The sequence below is a fragment of the Octopus bimaculoides genome, chromosome 24, assembly GCF_046866305.1.
Source record: "Octopus bimaculoides isolate indiv1 chromosome 24, ASM4686630v1, whole genome shotgun sequence".
In the NCBI taxonomy this organism is placed as follows: Eukaryota; Metazoa; Mollusca; class Cephalopoda; order Octopoda; family Octopodidae; genus Octopus; species Octopus bimaculoides.
The window spans coordinates 8,111,503-8,126,626 of record NC_142951.1 but is presented as its reverse complement, the minus strand read 5'-3'; the positions used below and the strand labels follow the sequence as shown (position 1 = coordinate 8,126,626).

Sequence of the window (15,124 nt, the reverse complement as noted above, 5' to 3'; positions counted from 1 at the left end):
TAGGCAGAAACTGAAAGAAGCCCATTGTACACACACACCTGTGTGTGTGTGAACATGTGCACACATGTGTTTGAGTCTCCTTGTCTTGACATTGTGTAACAGTTGTACATGAGTGTTGCTGTTATAGAAATAGTGTCATTCATTTACAATATTCTGCAAAGCATATCTGATCTTTGGGAAGCATTACCTCAATTGGAAACAGGTTAGAGTTGGTGACAGGAAGGGCACCCAGCCAAAGAAAATCTACCTCAATAAACTACATCCAGCCCATGCAAGCATGAAAAGATGGACAGTGATATGATGATAATGTAATATATATATATAGTATTAATAATAATGAGTGTGGAGACTTGTATATCCACCAGCTTTATTTTATTGTTATGTACAACATATTACAATGACATATCTTTAATCATTGTAGGTTGAAAAACCATTGGCATTACCCAGAGATGTTGAGGTAAGTATCAGATTTTAACATTGTGGATTGTGAGTCCTTGTGAGAATGAATTACATCATTGGTGATGTCTAATTTACAGTTCAGTGGTTTTGCTAATAGAAAGCTATGTTCCGATGTTGATGTAGACAGAATGGGGACTGCCAAACCAACAGTATTCTATTTGACTTCATTATTAAGGTGGAGAGCTGGCAGAATCGTTAGTATATCAAACAAAATGTTTAGTGGCATTTCTGGTTCTTTATATTTTGCGTTGAAATTCTGTCAAGGCAGACTTTGATTTTCATTTTTGGGGAGGGAGCAGTTGATAAGATAAAATACCAGTCAAGTACTGGGGTCAATGTAATCAACTTTGTCCTTCCTTCAAATTTGCTGGCCTTGTGTCAAACTTAGACAGAATTATATTGTCCCTCTTAACTATCAAAAAGATAATGTTTATTGCTATCTTAGACTCTTGTGTGTATATGTGTACATATATGTGTGTGTGTATATACATATATATATATATATATATATATATATATATATATATATATATATATATGTGTGTGTGTGTGTGTGTATAGTGAAGGCACATGGCTTAGTGGTTAGGGTATTTGGTTCATGATCGAAAGGTCATGAGTTCAATTCCCAGCGATGTGTTTATATCCTTGAGCAGGACACTATATTTCACATTGCTTCAATCCACTCAGCTGGCAAAAATGTGTAGTACCTGTATTTCAAAGGGCCAGCTTTGTCACACTCTGTGTCATACCAAATCTACCTGAGAACTACATCAAGGGTACATGTGTCTGTGGAGTGCTCAGCCACATGTACGTTAATTTCATGAGCAGGTTGTTTGTCAATCAGATCAACTGGAACCCTCATCATCATAACCGACAGAATACCAATAGTTTTATATATTTATATATATATATATATATATATATATATATATATATATATACATAGGTATCAAGCTTACATATATATATATATATATATATATATATATATATATATATATATGCATGTATATCTCTGTGCTGCTGCTTCTTATATTCATTATCCTTTTGAAACTCTGTCATTTTTCAGTGGGTCGATGAGTTTTTACATGCACAAAATACACAAGCAGCACCAGAAACATTCCACATGGGAAGTCTTCTCCAGGAGATGCGGCAGATTGAGGAAGCTGAACTGTTTCATGAACCACAGACAGGTAAGTTGATGCTAGATTCCATTTGATTGTACAAAATATATTGATAAACCATTATGGTAAATTCTAAGAATCAGTATTTTGATCTGGAATTCCTAAATCAAGCAGATCCAGATGCTTGCTATATAAGCAGAACTGGGGTTATAGAGGATCCAAGTTGCTCCATACATTGTGAATTTAGAATTGTCCCCTGAACTCAGAACCATGTCGTTGGAAAGGAACCTCTTTACTACATAGTTACATATATGTGTGTGTGTGTGTGTGTGTGTATACACGCATGTCACACTCTGTGGAGTGGTTGGCGTTAAGAAGGGCATCCAGCCATAAATTAAGCCAAAACAGACTGGAGCCTGGTGCAGTCTTCTGGCTTACCAGTTCCAGTCAAACTGTCTAACTCATGCCAGCATGGAAAATGGGTGATAAATGATGGCTGGATGCCATTCCTGATGCTAACCCTAACATGTTTTTCAAGTGAGGTAGTCCACTGTCCTTTGTACATCAAACTATCAAAGCCATGGTTCATAAGCAAGTATGACTTGGTGGCAGCACCACACTTTTGCTAAAGGTTCCTATATAGTTGCAAGCAAGCATGAACACCTCACTTGACTTTCATACCCTTAACCCAAAATAACATCCAGGATGTAAGAACAGGAGGGAGAGAGGACTATACCAGCACTGTATTTATATGATATTAAATGATATTTGTCTCTTACAGGATGAAGTACCTTTTTTTTTTTTTTTTTTTGATCCCATCAATAATGGAACAGTACACAATATATATAGTGGAGGTGCGTGGCCTAATGGTTAGGGTGTCAGCACCATGATTGTAAGATTGTGGTTTCGATTCCTGGACCGGGCAATGCGTTGTGTTCTTGAGCAAAACACTTCATTTCACTTTGCTCCAGTCCACTCAGCTGGCAAAAATGAGTAATGCTGCGATGGACTGGCATCCCGTCCAGCTGGGGAACACATACGCCATTGAAACCGGGAAACCGGGCCCATGAGCCTGGCTAGGCTGTAAAAGGGCGCATTTATTATTTTTACACAATATATATAAAAATATCTTTTGCAAATTGTGTATATTAAACAATATATATATATTTATGTACACGAAGGGGTGCTGAAAAGTTCCTGGCTTTGGGTAAAAGAAAATACAGGAGAATCAGTTAATTATGATTTTATCCAACATATTCCCATCTCAGATTGATACACTTATTGCAGCAGTCCTTCAGTTTTTCTAAGCCCTGTAAACGAATTTGGAAGGCTGGGCCTCCAACCAGGCCTTTTGTGATTCCCTTAAAGCCAGGAACTTTTCAGCACCCCCTTGTACATACATACATACATACATACATATATACATACATACATACACACACTCACATATACATGTTTATAGGTTCTGAATTACATTGCAGCTCCTGCCATTGCAGACTTAGCTGTTTCTTCAGAATGGGCGAAAGATTTCCTTGCCTCTGAATCTACGCAAAATTCAGACATGGGTGCATCAGCATCTGCTACAGACTCAATTTCTTCTGCTGTGAAATGGGCTGCTGAGTATTTGGATCCTGTAAATGCTAATAAAGATTGGTAAGTGCTTCCTAACTACTGTAGTTATTATCCAGCTGGTTGGAGGATAGAATTAATAGAGCATTGGACTAAATGCTTTACCAAGATTTAAAACTCCTTGATGTTGTTTAGGTCCTTTTGTGATTCCATTATCAATAAATCTGAACGTTTTATCTGAGATTGGGTTAAGGTGAAGGTTGATGTGGAGTTTCTCTGTAAGACATTAGCTGCAGCTCTTTGGTCCATTTCTAAATGTGTGTGACTTGTGCAACACTGCTCCTCTCATGCTAATCACCTCAGCTTTGTCTAACAAAGTCCAAATATTTGAATGGAAAACTTGTGTGAATGTATAATCCCTGTTTATCTCACATATAACTAAAAACAAACACACACATACAACATACAATATATTTGCAGGCATGGCTGTGTAGTTAAGAACCTCACTTTCCCAACTATGAAGTCTTGGGTTCAGTCCCACTGTGTGGCACCTTGGGCAAGTGTCTTCTACTATAGCTCTGAGCCAACCAAAGCCTTGTGAGTGGATTTGTTATATGGAAACTGAAAGGAGCCCTTTGAGTGTATGTGTGTGTGTAACCTTAGGATATCATGATGGTTGTAAGGGAGCATCATCTACCTTGTATGAAAACAGGTGAGGGTTGGCAACAGCAAGGGAATCCAGACATAGAAAATCTACCTCAAAAACTTCCGGCTGACTCATGCAAGTATGAAGTGGACATTAAGTGATGATGGTGATGGTTTTTTCCTTCTTTTGCAGGAGTCAAGAGCATGAGAAGAACCAGAGTTACCAACCTGAGGATGTGAGAAGGGCTGCTCAGGAACTGGTCGATTCTCTGAATAATCCAAGAATCGAAGATACTGAGGTAATTGCAATTGTTTGGTTCTTGATCTGTCTGTCTGTCTGTTCACCTGTCTTAACTCTGTCAAATATCAGCAGCAGCAGTGGCGGTAGCTTTATCTCGTATCCAAGAATTTAGTTTCTTCTTTGCTGAAATGCTTCCATTATAGTAATGGCATTGATGGCTAAGTAGACCAATTCTTACATAGAAGAATGGATAGCATTGACTTCATGGCAATGTTGGTGGAAGACGAGGTTGATTTTGCCAATCCTTTCTCTCCTCTCGTTTGATTTCTTCCTTTTCTTTTCTGGTAGCTTCAAAGTTTTCGGTTTCAGTGGTGATGGAATTCTGCCACTTGATCTAGGTCGTAGGCTTCTGTTTTAAATGGCTTAGGCTCAAGTCCATCAAATATAATAATGCCAATTTATTCACATTGTTCTGAATTAATCGTACATTATTTTGTTGCTTTGAGTAATTATTTTTAGAATAACATTGTAGGATAGGCGTGAGCTGCCAGATTTGGCCAGCTTAAACAGGAAACAGGTATAGGTATAATGTTTGAGCTGCATACAGCCAGATTAACCCTTAAATATTCAGATTACTCTGTCAATGCTTATTTATTATTCACATTGTTTTGAATTAATCATGTATTATCTTGTAGCTTTGAGATTTTGATGATGTGATTGTTTATTTTTTAAATGACATTGTAAGGTAGGTGTGAAAAGCCAGATCTGGCCAGTTTGAATATAAAACAGGTAGAATATTTGAGCCAGATGTGGCTAGTTTAACTACTAAAGAATTAGCATTGGTGTTGCAGGCAGAGCAATTGGTCTCTTTGTCATCCATGCCACACACAAAGAAATCCATGGTATTACGATTAGGGGGCCAGAAATCAGGCCTAGTGAAGTTGTAGAAATTCTCTGACAAACCATTTCTGACTCTTTCTGAAAGTATGGCAAAGAGCTGAATCCTGCTGCTACATATATGGCCTTCCAGCAGCAATCCTCTCCAGCTATGGTTTGATCACAGTTCCCAGCAGCTTCACATAGCTGTCTGGATTTAGCCTAAGGCCACGTTCAAAGAAACTACCTCCACTGCCCGCAAACCCCCTTCGTAGCCCACAAACGACTTATACTTCCCACAAACAACCTTTCATTGCCTACAAACAGTCTCTACTACTCACAAACTACCTCCACTGCCCACAAACGACCTATACTTCCCACAAACAATCTCCACTTCCCACAAACACCCTTCATTGCCCACAAACGGTCTCTACTTCCCACAAACAATCTCCACTACCCACAAACAACCACCACTTTCCAGAAACTACCTCCACTGCCCACAAACCCCCTTCATAGCCCACAAACGACCTATACTTCCCACAAACAATCTCCACTTCCCACAAACACCCTTCATTGCCCACAAACGGTCTCTACTTCCCACAAACAATCTCCACTACCCACAAACAACCACCACTTTCCAGAAACTACCTCCACTGCCCACAAACCCCCTTCATAGCCCACAAACGACCTATACTTCCCACAAACAATCTCCACTTCCCACAAACACCCTTCATTGCCCACAAACGGTCTCTACTTCCCACAAACAATCTCCACTACCCACAAACAACCACCACTTTCCAGAAACCCCCTTCATAGCCCACAAACGACCTATACTTCCCACAAACAACCTTTCATTGCCTACAAACAGTCTCCACTACTCACAAACTACATCCACTGCCCACAAACATTCTCTACCGACCACTAACATTATCACCTACCATCCTGTTATTCCTTCTCCACTGCCCTCAAATACATCCTCACACTGAACCATAACCATATCAACACAACAACGCCCAGCCTGTGAATTCCGAATCCAATTCAAACAAACCACTTTTTTGTTATTTACTGTTCTTGTTCTGATTTATAGTTCATGAAATTTATATCAAATGTCACCCACGGGGAGACAGAGTTGAGAGACAACGAGGCACTGCTTGGTGCTGTGAACGCTGGGGATGTTCCTGAACAGTGGGTAGAACATTTTGTGTCGGAAGAGGTAAGGTCGGACAGAAAACTCTAAACTTGCTATGCAGTGCTGAAGCATCTCCTTGTTTAGTGGATTGTTTTCTTAGCAATTTCGTTTGTTTTGTTTTGTTTTTTTTAATGATCTATTTTTGTTTCTAATGGTTTCTGTGTGTTTCGTTATGTGTAATTAACAAATGCATGAAACATAATCTTTATCTTTTCTTTTTTGCTATTTAATCTTTTATTTTTGCCAGACAGATGTTTTGATAAGAAAATTAAATAATTCATATCAGTGGTGTGACGTGAAATAACTTTAAATTCCTAAGTATTATAAAATGCAAAAGTTGTAGCTTTGGGGGTTTGTTTGTTTGTTTGTTTTGTTTTGTTTTGCGTGCTTTTTACTAAACTATCTTGACGGACTTTTGTTTACCTTTTTGTTTCAATTTGTTAGGCATGGCAATAAGCACAGGTATGCCTGTGTTATTTCTTTACTACCCACAAGGGGCTACACACAGAGGGGACAAACAAGGACAGACAAACGGATTAACTCGATTATATCGACCCCAGTGCGTAACTGGTACTTATTTAATTGACCCCGAAAGGATGAAAGGCAAAGTCGACCTCGGCGGAATTTGAACTCAGAACGTAGCGGCAGACGAAATACCTATTTCTTTAATGCCCACAAGGGGCTACACACAGAGGGGACAGACAAACGGATTAAGTCGATTATATCGACCCCAGTGCATAACTGGTACTTAATTTATCGACCCTGAAAGGATGAAAGGCAAAGTCGACCTCGGCGGAATTTGAACTCAGAATGCAGTGGCAGACGAAATACCGCTAAGCATTTCGTCCGGCGTGCTAACATTTCTGCCAGCTCACCACCTTAATAATAATAATGTTTCAAATTTTAGCACAAGGCCAGCAGTTTTGAGAGGAGGGGGAGGTCAATTACATCAACGCCAGTGCACCCTCAAATTTAGAAAATACACTTTAGAAAAATTTTCCTGCAATACAATTCATGAAGTCTGTCTAACTTACCTGTAATTAAGGGAGTGCACTGGATGGCACTTGCCCCTCTCTATTCAATGGTTGCACCCTCAGATTTACGGTACAATACTTATTTCGAAACTGCACTTTAGCATTATTACAAATTAATGCCAACCCAGAATATTCCAAAGCAACCCTCCTCACCCTATCCCCACCCCGACACCAAAGTTTGATGATGGGTCTGTTGTTAACATCCCCATGAATTATCGAGAGAGGCCAGAATAAGTAACAAGCTTCAAAAAAAGTTAACTACTGGCGGGGGTCGATTGTGGGGCAAACACAAAAACACACACGCGTGCATATGTGTGTATACACACATATATGTAGAACAGGTTTCATTCAGTTTTGATCGACCAAATCCACTCAGGCTATAGTAGAAGACAATTGCCCAGGGCTATAGTAGGAGACATAGTACCACACTATGGGACTGAACCTGAAACCTTATGATTGGAAAACAACCTTGTAAACCACACAGCCTTGCCTCTACGTCTGTAATCAGAAGCAATACTTGACCTTCTTATTACCATATCTCTGCTGAAATGCATTGTGTTTGTTTCAATTAAGTTTGAAAATAATGCAGAATTCATTAACTATCATCATTAAAATGGTGTTTGGAATGTAAATTAATACAAAATGTTGATGGAAGATTTAATTTAGATCAGTTTGAAACAGTAGGACTAGAAGTTGCCTTTGGTAAGTTGGCATCATTAGGTTTTAAGAAGGTGACAACCAAACAAGAAGTTAAATCATCATCATCATCATCATCGTTTAACGTCTGCTTTCCATGCTAGCATGGGTTGGACGATTTGACTGAGGACTGGTGAAACCGGATGGCAACACCAGGCTCCAGTCTGATTTGGCAGAGTTTCTACAGCTGGATGCCCTTCCTAACGCCAACCACTCAGAGAGTGTAGTGGGTGCTTTTACGTGTCACCCGCACGAAAACGGCCACGCTCGAAATGGTGTCTTTTATGTGCCACCCGCACAAGCCAGTCCAGGGGCACTGGCAACGATCTCGCTCGAAAATCCTACAGGAGCCAGTCAGGCGGTACTGGCAACGGCCACGCTCAAAATGGTGCATCTCATGTGCCACCCGCACAAGAACCAGTCCAGGGGCACTGGCAACGATCTTACTTGGTTTGCCGGGTCTTCTCACGCACAGCACATTTCCAAAGGTCTCGGTCAGTAGTCATCGCCTCGGTGAGGCCCAATGTACGAAGGTCTTGCCTCACCACCTCAGCCCAGGTCTTCCTGGGCCTACCTCTTCCACGGGTTCCCTCAACTGTTAGGGTGTGGCACTTTTTCACGCAGCTATCCTCCTCCATTCTCACCACATGTCCATACCAGCGCAATCGTCTCTCTTGCACGCCACAACTGATGCTTCTAATGTTCAGCTTTTCTCTCAAGATACTTACACTCTGACGGGTATTCACATTGACATACCCGTCAGGAAGGTCAAAAAGTATTATAATTTCTACAAATGTGGTTGATGTTTGGCTGTGTTTTGTAATACTAATTATTATAATTAGTATATTATTATAATAATTATAATAATGAGAAGACTTGTGAAATTGTAGTCATGGCTGTTGCCAGTGTTACATAACCGGCACATAAAAAGCACCCACTACACTCTTGGAGTGGTTGGCATTAGGAAGGGCATCCAGTCATAGAGACTATGCTGAATCAGATTGGAACCTGATGCAGCTCTTATCAAATCATCCAACCCATGCCAGCATGGAAAACAGACATCAAATGATGAGGATAATACCTGAGGTTGGTATTTGATCGATGTTTGAATATGTTAAGGCAGTCAGCTGGCAGAATTGGTGCCATGCTGGAAAAAATCCTTCGCAGTATTTCTTGTGACTTAACATTCTGAGTTCAAACTCCAGTGAGGTTGACTTTCCCTTTCATTCTTTCAAAGTCAATAAAATAAGTACCAGTTGAATACTAGGGTTGATGTAATTGACTTCCTCCATCTCTTGAAATTTCTGGCCTTGTGCTAAAATTTGAAACCAATATTTGAATATGTTTTGTACTCAAAGCCTTTTTATATCCATTACTGGTGCCAGGTAAACACCTGTGCCTGTGCTGCATAAAAGCACCCAGTATACTCTTTAAAGTGCGTGGTATTAGGAAGGGCAGCCAGCCATAGAAACCAAGTCAGAACACACATAAAACCTGGGCAGCTCTTCTGCTGGTCACCACCTGTCAAACCATCCAATCCATGCCAGCATTGCAAATGGATGTTAAATGGTGATGATGATGATGTGTGGTCAGTATTTTGATGCATTTTGTATCATTACTAACTTCTACACTTATGTATGTGGCTAATAATCGAATGCATTTTCTACTACTAACTATTATAACTATATATGAGATCAGTATTTGAATATATTTTGTAACCACTAACTATTTACATCTATGCTGTTTGGTCAGTATTTTAATATATTTTGTCACTACTAACATATCTGCATATGTGATCAACATTTGAATAATTGTTGTATAACTAATTATTATATTTACATATAGTTAGAATCTTAATATATTTTTGTCACTACTATCCAAAAGAAATTGTGTTGCTGTTACTGTATATCGATATGTGTGAGCATATTTGTACATCACTGACTTTCTGGAGATGGTGGTCGTAAACCTCTTATAACTCATAATCTACACTAATTTATGAGCAGGTACATCAAATTCCTACACCTGCCAGGCTAATTTACTGGTGTGTGCAATATATCAGTATTGCACAGAGCAGTATTAATAAATTTGTGCTAATGCATGTATTTCATTTAATTATTTAAGTACATTCAACATTTGTTTAATTTATTGCAGTTATTCTCAACCGGGCTCCATATAGCCCTTGTGGGTCTATATAAGATTCTGTTGTTAAAATTTATGTACAATAAATTGCTTATACTTCCACAATACATAAAATATATTAATTTTTTATACAATTCCTACGATTGCTTAATTGTGAAAATACAAAAGGATTACTTTTTCATATACAGCCAATGGCTATGGAGGTCCAGTAGAGTAGAATAGGAATCAAAGGGGCCATTCAGTAATTCTGGAAAGGCTTTCAAACCAAAGGTTCTGAAAAATCAATGTTGTACCTGTATTTCTTTTCATTTTCTGTCTCCAATTCTATGATTTGAGTTTTTAGGGGTTTTTTTGGTTCATCTTATGTCATTTATCATATGCCATGTAAAATGGTGCAGGAGTCTATATTTATTCAAATGACTTACTAAATAACCAAAGAAACCCCCACAAAATTTAGTGAAAATATAATTTTTTCTGTGTGGTTAAGAAGTTTACTTTCCAGTTACATGGTTTCAAGTTTGAGCTAGTGTCTTCTGCTATAGCCTTGAGCTGACTAAAGCCTTATGCATGGATTTGAAAAACTGTAACCAGAAAGAATCTTGTGTGTGGTAGATATATATCCCGTGATTGACCAGACTATCAGATGCTGTTATACATTGGTGATCACAGTGCACTTTGCATTGATTTAGGCTTTTGGCGAAGTGATCAGGCCAACATTTCTCTGATTGGAAAGCTAGTCTGTCACAGGGTTACCCATTTAAAGCAGAGTTGACTGGAGCAATGTGAAACAAAGTGTTTTGCTCAAGAACACAACACACCACTTGGTCTTGGAACCAAAACCCTGATCTCTAGATTGTTGGAGACACACCTTGGACACACACCTTCATACACACGTGTGTGTTGTAGACTTGGAAGGAGGAAACTGCTCAGGTAGAGGCATACAGTTGTGGTTAACAGCTTGCAGACAAATGGGTGCCACCTGTTCATGATGCATTCAAGATGATGACCACAACTCATACCGGATTGATCATTGCCTGGTTAACATCACAGTGATAGTGAGGCTTGTCCATTTTTTGGTGTTAACCCAGGCACTACCTTGAAGAATTTTAGTCAAGTGGATCAACCCCAGTACTTATTTTTTTAAGCCTGGTACATATTCTATTGGACTCTTTTGCCAAACCACTAAGTTATGGGGATATAAACATACAAACAGTGGAGGACGCACACACACAGACACACACACACATATATATATGTATATACACACAGATGATGGGCTCCTTTCAGTTTCTGTCTACCAAGAAGACACCTGTCTAAAGTGGAACTGAACCCAGAACCATTGGTTAGAAAGCAAACTGCTTACCACACAGCCATGCTTGCACCTATTTGCATCTGTATTTTTTTTCTTTTTTCTTTTTTTATGAAGAGTGTCAAGTCTTTAGTTGACCAATGGCAAGAAGAATTCACAAAAGAAATGGGCAGTGAGACAATTTCTGATGAACAGTTTTGGGAGAATCTTCAGAAACATTGGGAAGATGTTGACCGGTAATTTTTTTTTTTTTTTTTCACGTTTTAGCATTCAGATTAATGTGTTAAATGTAATGTTTGTTTATTCAAATGGTTTGAATTAATAATGTACTATCTCACTCCTAGATTTCGTTGGTGTAAAAAGCATCCAGTCCACACTTTGAAGTGGTTGGCATTTGGAAGGGCTGTAAAAACCATGCCAAAACTGACCTTGCTTGTGCTGGTACCATGTAAAAAGCACTCAATCCACTCTACGAGGTGGTTGGTGTTGGGAAGAGCATCCAGCCATAAAGACCATGCCAAAACAGACACATAGATTTGGTGCCAGATCCTGTCAAACCATCCAACCTATGCCAGCATAGAAAATGGACATTAAACAATAATGATGATGGTCATTTATTTTTAGAATGACATTGTAGGGTACAAATGTCTTGTTTTCAAAAGTTCTGAATTAAAATCTTCCACCAAACCTTAGTCACAGTTTATGATCCTAACACTAGTTTAATGGTAACTAAGTTATTCTACTGAATTCTTTGTTATATTTTAAATTAGTTGAAAGAAACACAGAGCATCTCAACAGAAATATGGTAAAAAACATCAAAAGGGTTAAACATCATCTTCTTCAAAAAGCAACTGAGAAATGGTTGTGTTATGAGCTTGAAAAAAATGGTGAAATAAATTTGTTTTGACCAGGAAACCATGGGAGCTGTCTTTAACTAGAATTTTAGTTTTTATTACATTACATACATACAGGATGATGATGGTGGCGGCGGCAGCGGCGGCGGCGATCTTATTGCTCCTAGTTGACCATTTTCAATAGCAGAAGTATTGAGTCACGTGCAAGTGTTAATTTAATGGTTTTTGACAAAAATTAAATCAGAGCTAATTGTTGAATTCTTTCTGGAAGGCATCACTGCAATCTGCTCTTTTCTCTTTTTCTAAGAATTTTTACATTTTTGTGTTTACTTACAGCTGGGAAATCTGGTTCAAAATGGGTTTATAAGTGCCTGTTCAATTTCATGTGAGGCATTGAAGTCTAAATGAATATTTTTTTATGTGTTACAGAAATGTGAATGAAGGACATCCCTGGTTGACAGAATATACTGACAGTGAACTCTACCAAGTTAGTTACTGCAGTCTTCAATCTCTCTCTCTCTATCTTTCTCTCCTCTTTTTGTCTCTTACTTTCTCTCTCATCGTCCTCATTTAACATCCAGTTTCCCAAACTTGCATGGGTCAGACACAATTTTCTATGACCAGATGCCCTTACAAAAGGTGTTATAGTGCACTTCTCAAATATGAAAATCTATATAACAGAAGAGTTTACTACCCCTCTATGTACCCACCTGTATTATTGTTGTTGTTGCAATCTGACAGAACTGTTAGCATGCCGGGTGAGATGCTTAGTGATACTTTGTCTGCCGCCACGTTCTGAGTTCAAATTCCACCAAGGTCGACTTTGCCTTTCATCCTTTTGAGGTTGATAAATTAAGTATTAGTGAAACACTGGGGCTAATGTAAACAACTAGTCCCCTCCTGCAAAATTTTAGGCCTTGTGCTTATAGTAGAAAGGGTTATTATTATTATTAAGGCAGCAAGCTGGCCGAATTGTTAGCATGCCAAGCGAAATGCTCAGCGGTATTATGTCCAGTCTTTACATTCTGAGTTCAAATTCCGCTAAGGTCAACTTTTCCTTTCATCCTTTTGGGGTCAATAAATTAAGTACCAGTTACGCATTGAGGTTGATGTAATCAGAAACATTTCAGGCCTTGTACCTATAGTAGAAAGGATTGTTGTCGTTATTATTATTATTATTATTATTGATGATGATGTGATAGTGATGATTATTATTATTATTAAGGACAGAATTTGTTGAGGCAGATTTTCTGTGACTAGATGCCCTTCCTGTCGTCAACTCTCACCTGTTTCCGAGTAAGGTGATGTTTTCCCATCACCAGACATGTCTTGGAAAATTCAAAACGATGGACACTGCTTACCTGACAGTGACACTTGCTTACAATCATCAAGCAATGTCATGCAAATCTGTGTGTTGTGGAGGGAACATGTGGAAGGGGTAGACACAGGAAGATGTGGGACAAAGTGATGAGAAAGGATCTTCAGACGTTGGGCCTCACAGAGGGGATAACAAGGGACCAAGACTTCTGGAAGTTTGCTGTGCTTGATTTTATAAGACCTGTCAAGCTAAGTAAAAGCATAGCTGTCTTTGCATTCAGGTATGTCCCCTACATCCCTCATCGACTGAGTGACTTAACCTTCTGGCTGGTGTCACATAAAAAGCACCCATGCTCGTTCCACATGTGTGCCCATGCCAATACCATGTAAAAGTACCCAGTACACTGTGAACTGGTTGGCATTAGAAAGGGTACACAGCCATAGAAACCATACCAAAGTAGACATGGAACTCAGGCAGTTCTTCAGCTAGTTAGCTCTTGTCAAACCATGCAACCTCATGCCAGCATGGAAAATGGACATTAAGGGATGATGATGATGATGATTCTTGTTGTTTCTAATATATATGATTTCTTCTTTATAGGACTACAAGTTTGCTAGTGAAAACCCGTTACTACAACAGAAAGACCCTTTCAATGCCGGACTGGAGAAACTAAAGAAAGGAGACATTCCTAACGCCGTCCTTTTGTTCGAAGCAGCAGTACAGAAAGATGCATCTCATGCCGAAGTAAGTTGTCGGTGATGTAGGGGCAATGGTATCAGATTTAGATGTGTAGGGGGCTATAAGGGTAACACGCAGGGGTGTGTAAGATGGCTGAAGGAATCACAGGGGCCACTATAGGAGTCATAGACATCATCATTATTTTCATTTCCAATGTCCAATCTTCCATGCTTGCATGAATCGGACTGAGTTTATTGAGGCAGCTTTTCTATTGCCGAAAGTCCTTCTTGTTGTCAGCCCTCAACTGTTTCCAAGCAAAGTAATATTTCCCTGTGGCCAGATATGTTTTTCACATAAGATTAGAAATGAATGACTGTGCTTCAGATGAGGGTGAAAACTGATTTACAACTATCAGACGTTGTCAAGGCAGCAAGCATGTAGAATCATTAGCATGCCAAGCAAAATACTTAGCAGTGTTTCATCCATCTTTACGTTCTGAGTTCAAATTCCACTGAGGTCAACTTTGCCTTTCATCCTTTCGGGGTCGATAAATTAAGTACCAGTTGTGTACTGGAGTCGATCTAATCGACTGGCGCCCGCCCTGAAATTTTAGAGCCTTGTGCCCAGAGTAGATAAGATTTTTATTATTATTATTATTATTTATTTATTTATTTATTGTCTTTCAGGCTTGGCAGTATCTGGGCACAACACAGGCTGAAAATGAAAGGGAACCAGCAGCCATTGCTGCCCTCAAGAAGTAAGTATTGTACATGAAACATTGATAGTTATGTTGAAGAACAGATTTGTATGCATGCACACACACACACACACACACACACACACACACACACACACACATATATATATATATATATATATATATATATATATATGTATGTATGCATGCATATATATATATATATATGTATGTGTATGTATGCATGCATATCATCATCATCATCATCATCATCGTTTAACGTCCGCTTTCCATGC

General features: G+C 39.0%; 1 protein-coding gene across 5 annotated transcripts in view; it reads left to right on the top strand.

Moving 5' to 3' along the window:
* The window catches only part of LOC106876355 (peroxisomal targeting signal 1 receptor), a 108,324-nt gene that overhangs the window by 58,126 nt on the left and 35,074 nt on the right, over nucleotides 1–15,124 (top strand). For 3 of the 5 annotated variants that reach the window (XM_089341328.1, XM_089341326.1, XM_089341327.1), the window contains exons 4-12: nucleotides 422–457; nucleotides 1,529–1,652; nucleotides 3,065–3,236; nucleotides 3,991–4,096; nucleotides 6,002–6,127; nucleotides 11,399–11,517; nucleotides 12,565–12,622; nucleotides 14,054–14,197; nucleotides 14,818–14,888. In XM_089341328.1, coding sequence (XP_089197454.1) covers nucleotides 422–457; nucleotides 1,529–1,652; nucleotides 3,065–3,236; nucleotides 3,991–4,096; nucleotides 6,002–6,127; nucleotides 11,399–11,517; nucleotides 12,565–12,622; nucleotides 14,054–14,197; nucleotides 14,818–14,888 — 956 coding nt within the window. The remainder of the gene's footprint in view (nucleotides 1–421; nucleotides 458–1,528; nucleotides 1,653–3,064; nucleotides 3,237–3,990; nucleotides 4,097–6,001; nucleotides 6,128–11,398; nucleotides 11,518–12,564; nucleotides 12,623–14,053; nucleotides 14,198–14,817; nucleotides 14,889–15,124) is intronic. The other 2 variants (XM_089341330.1, XM_089341329.1) reach the window with 1 other exon arrangement.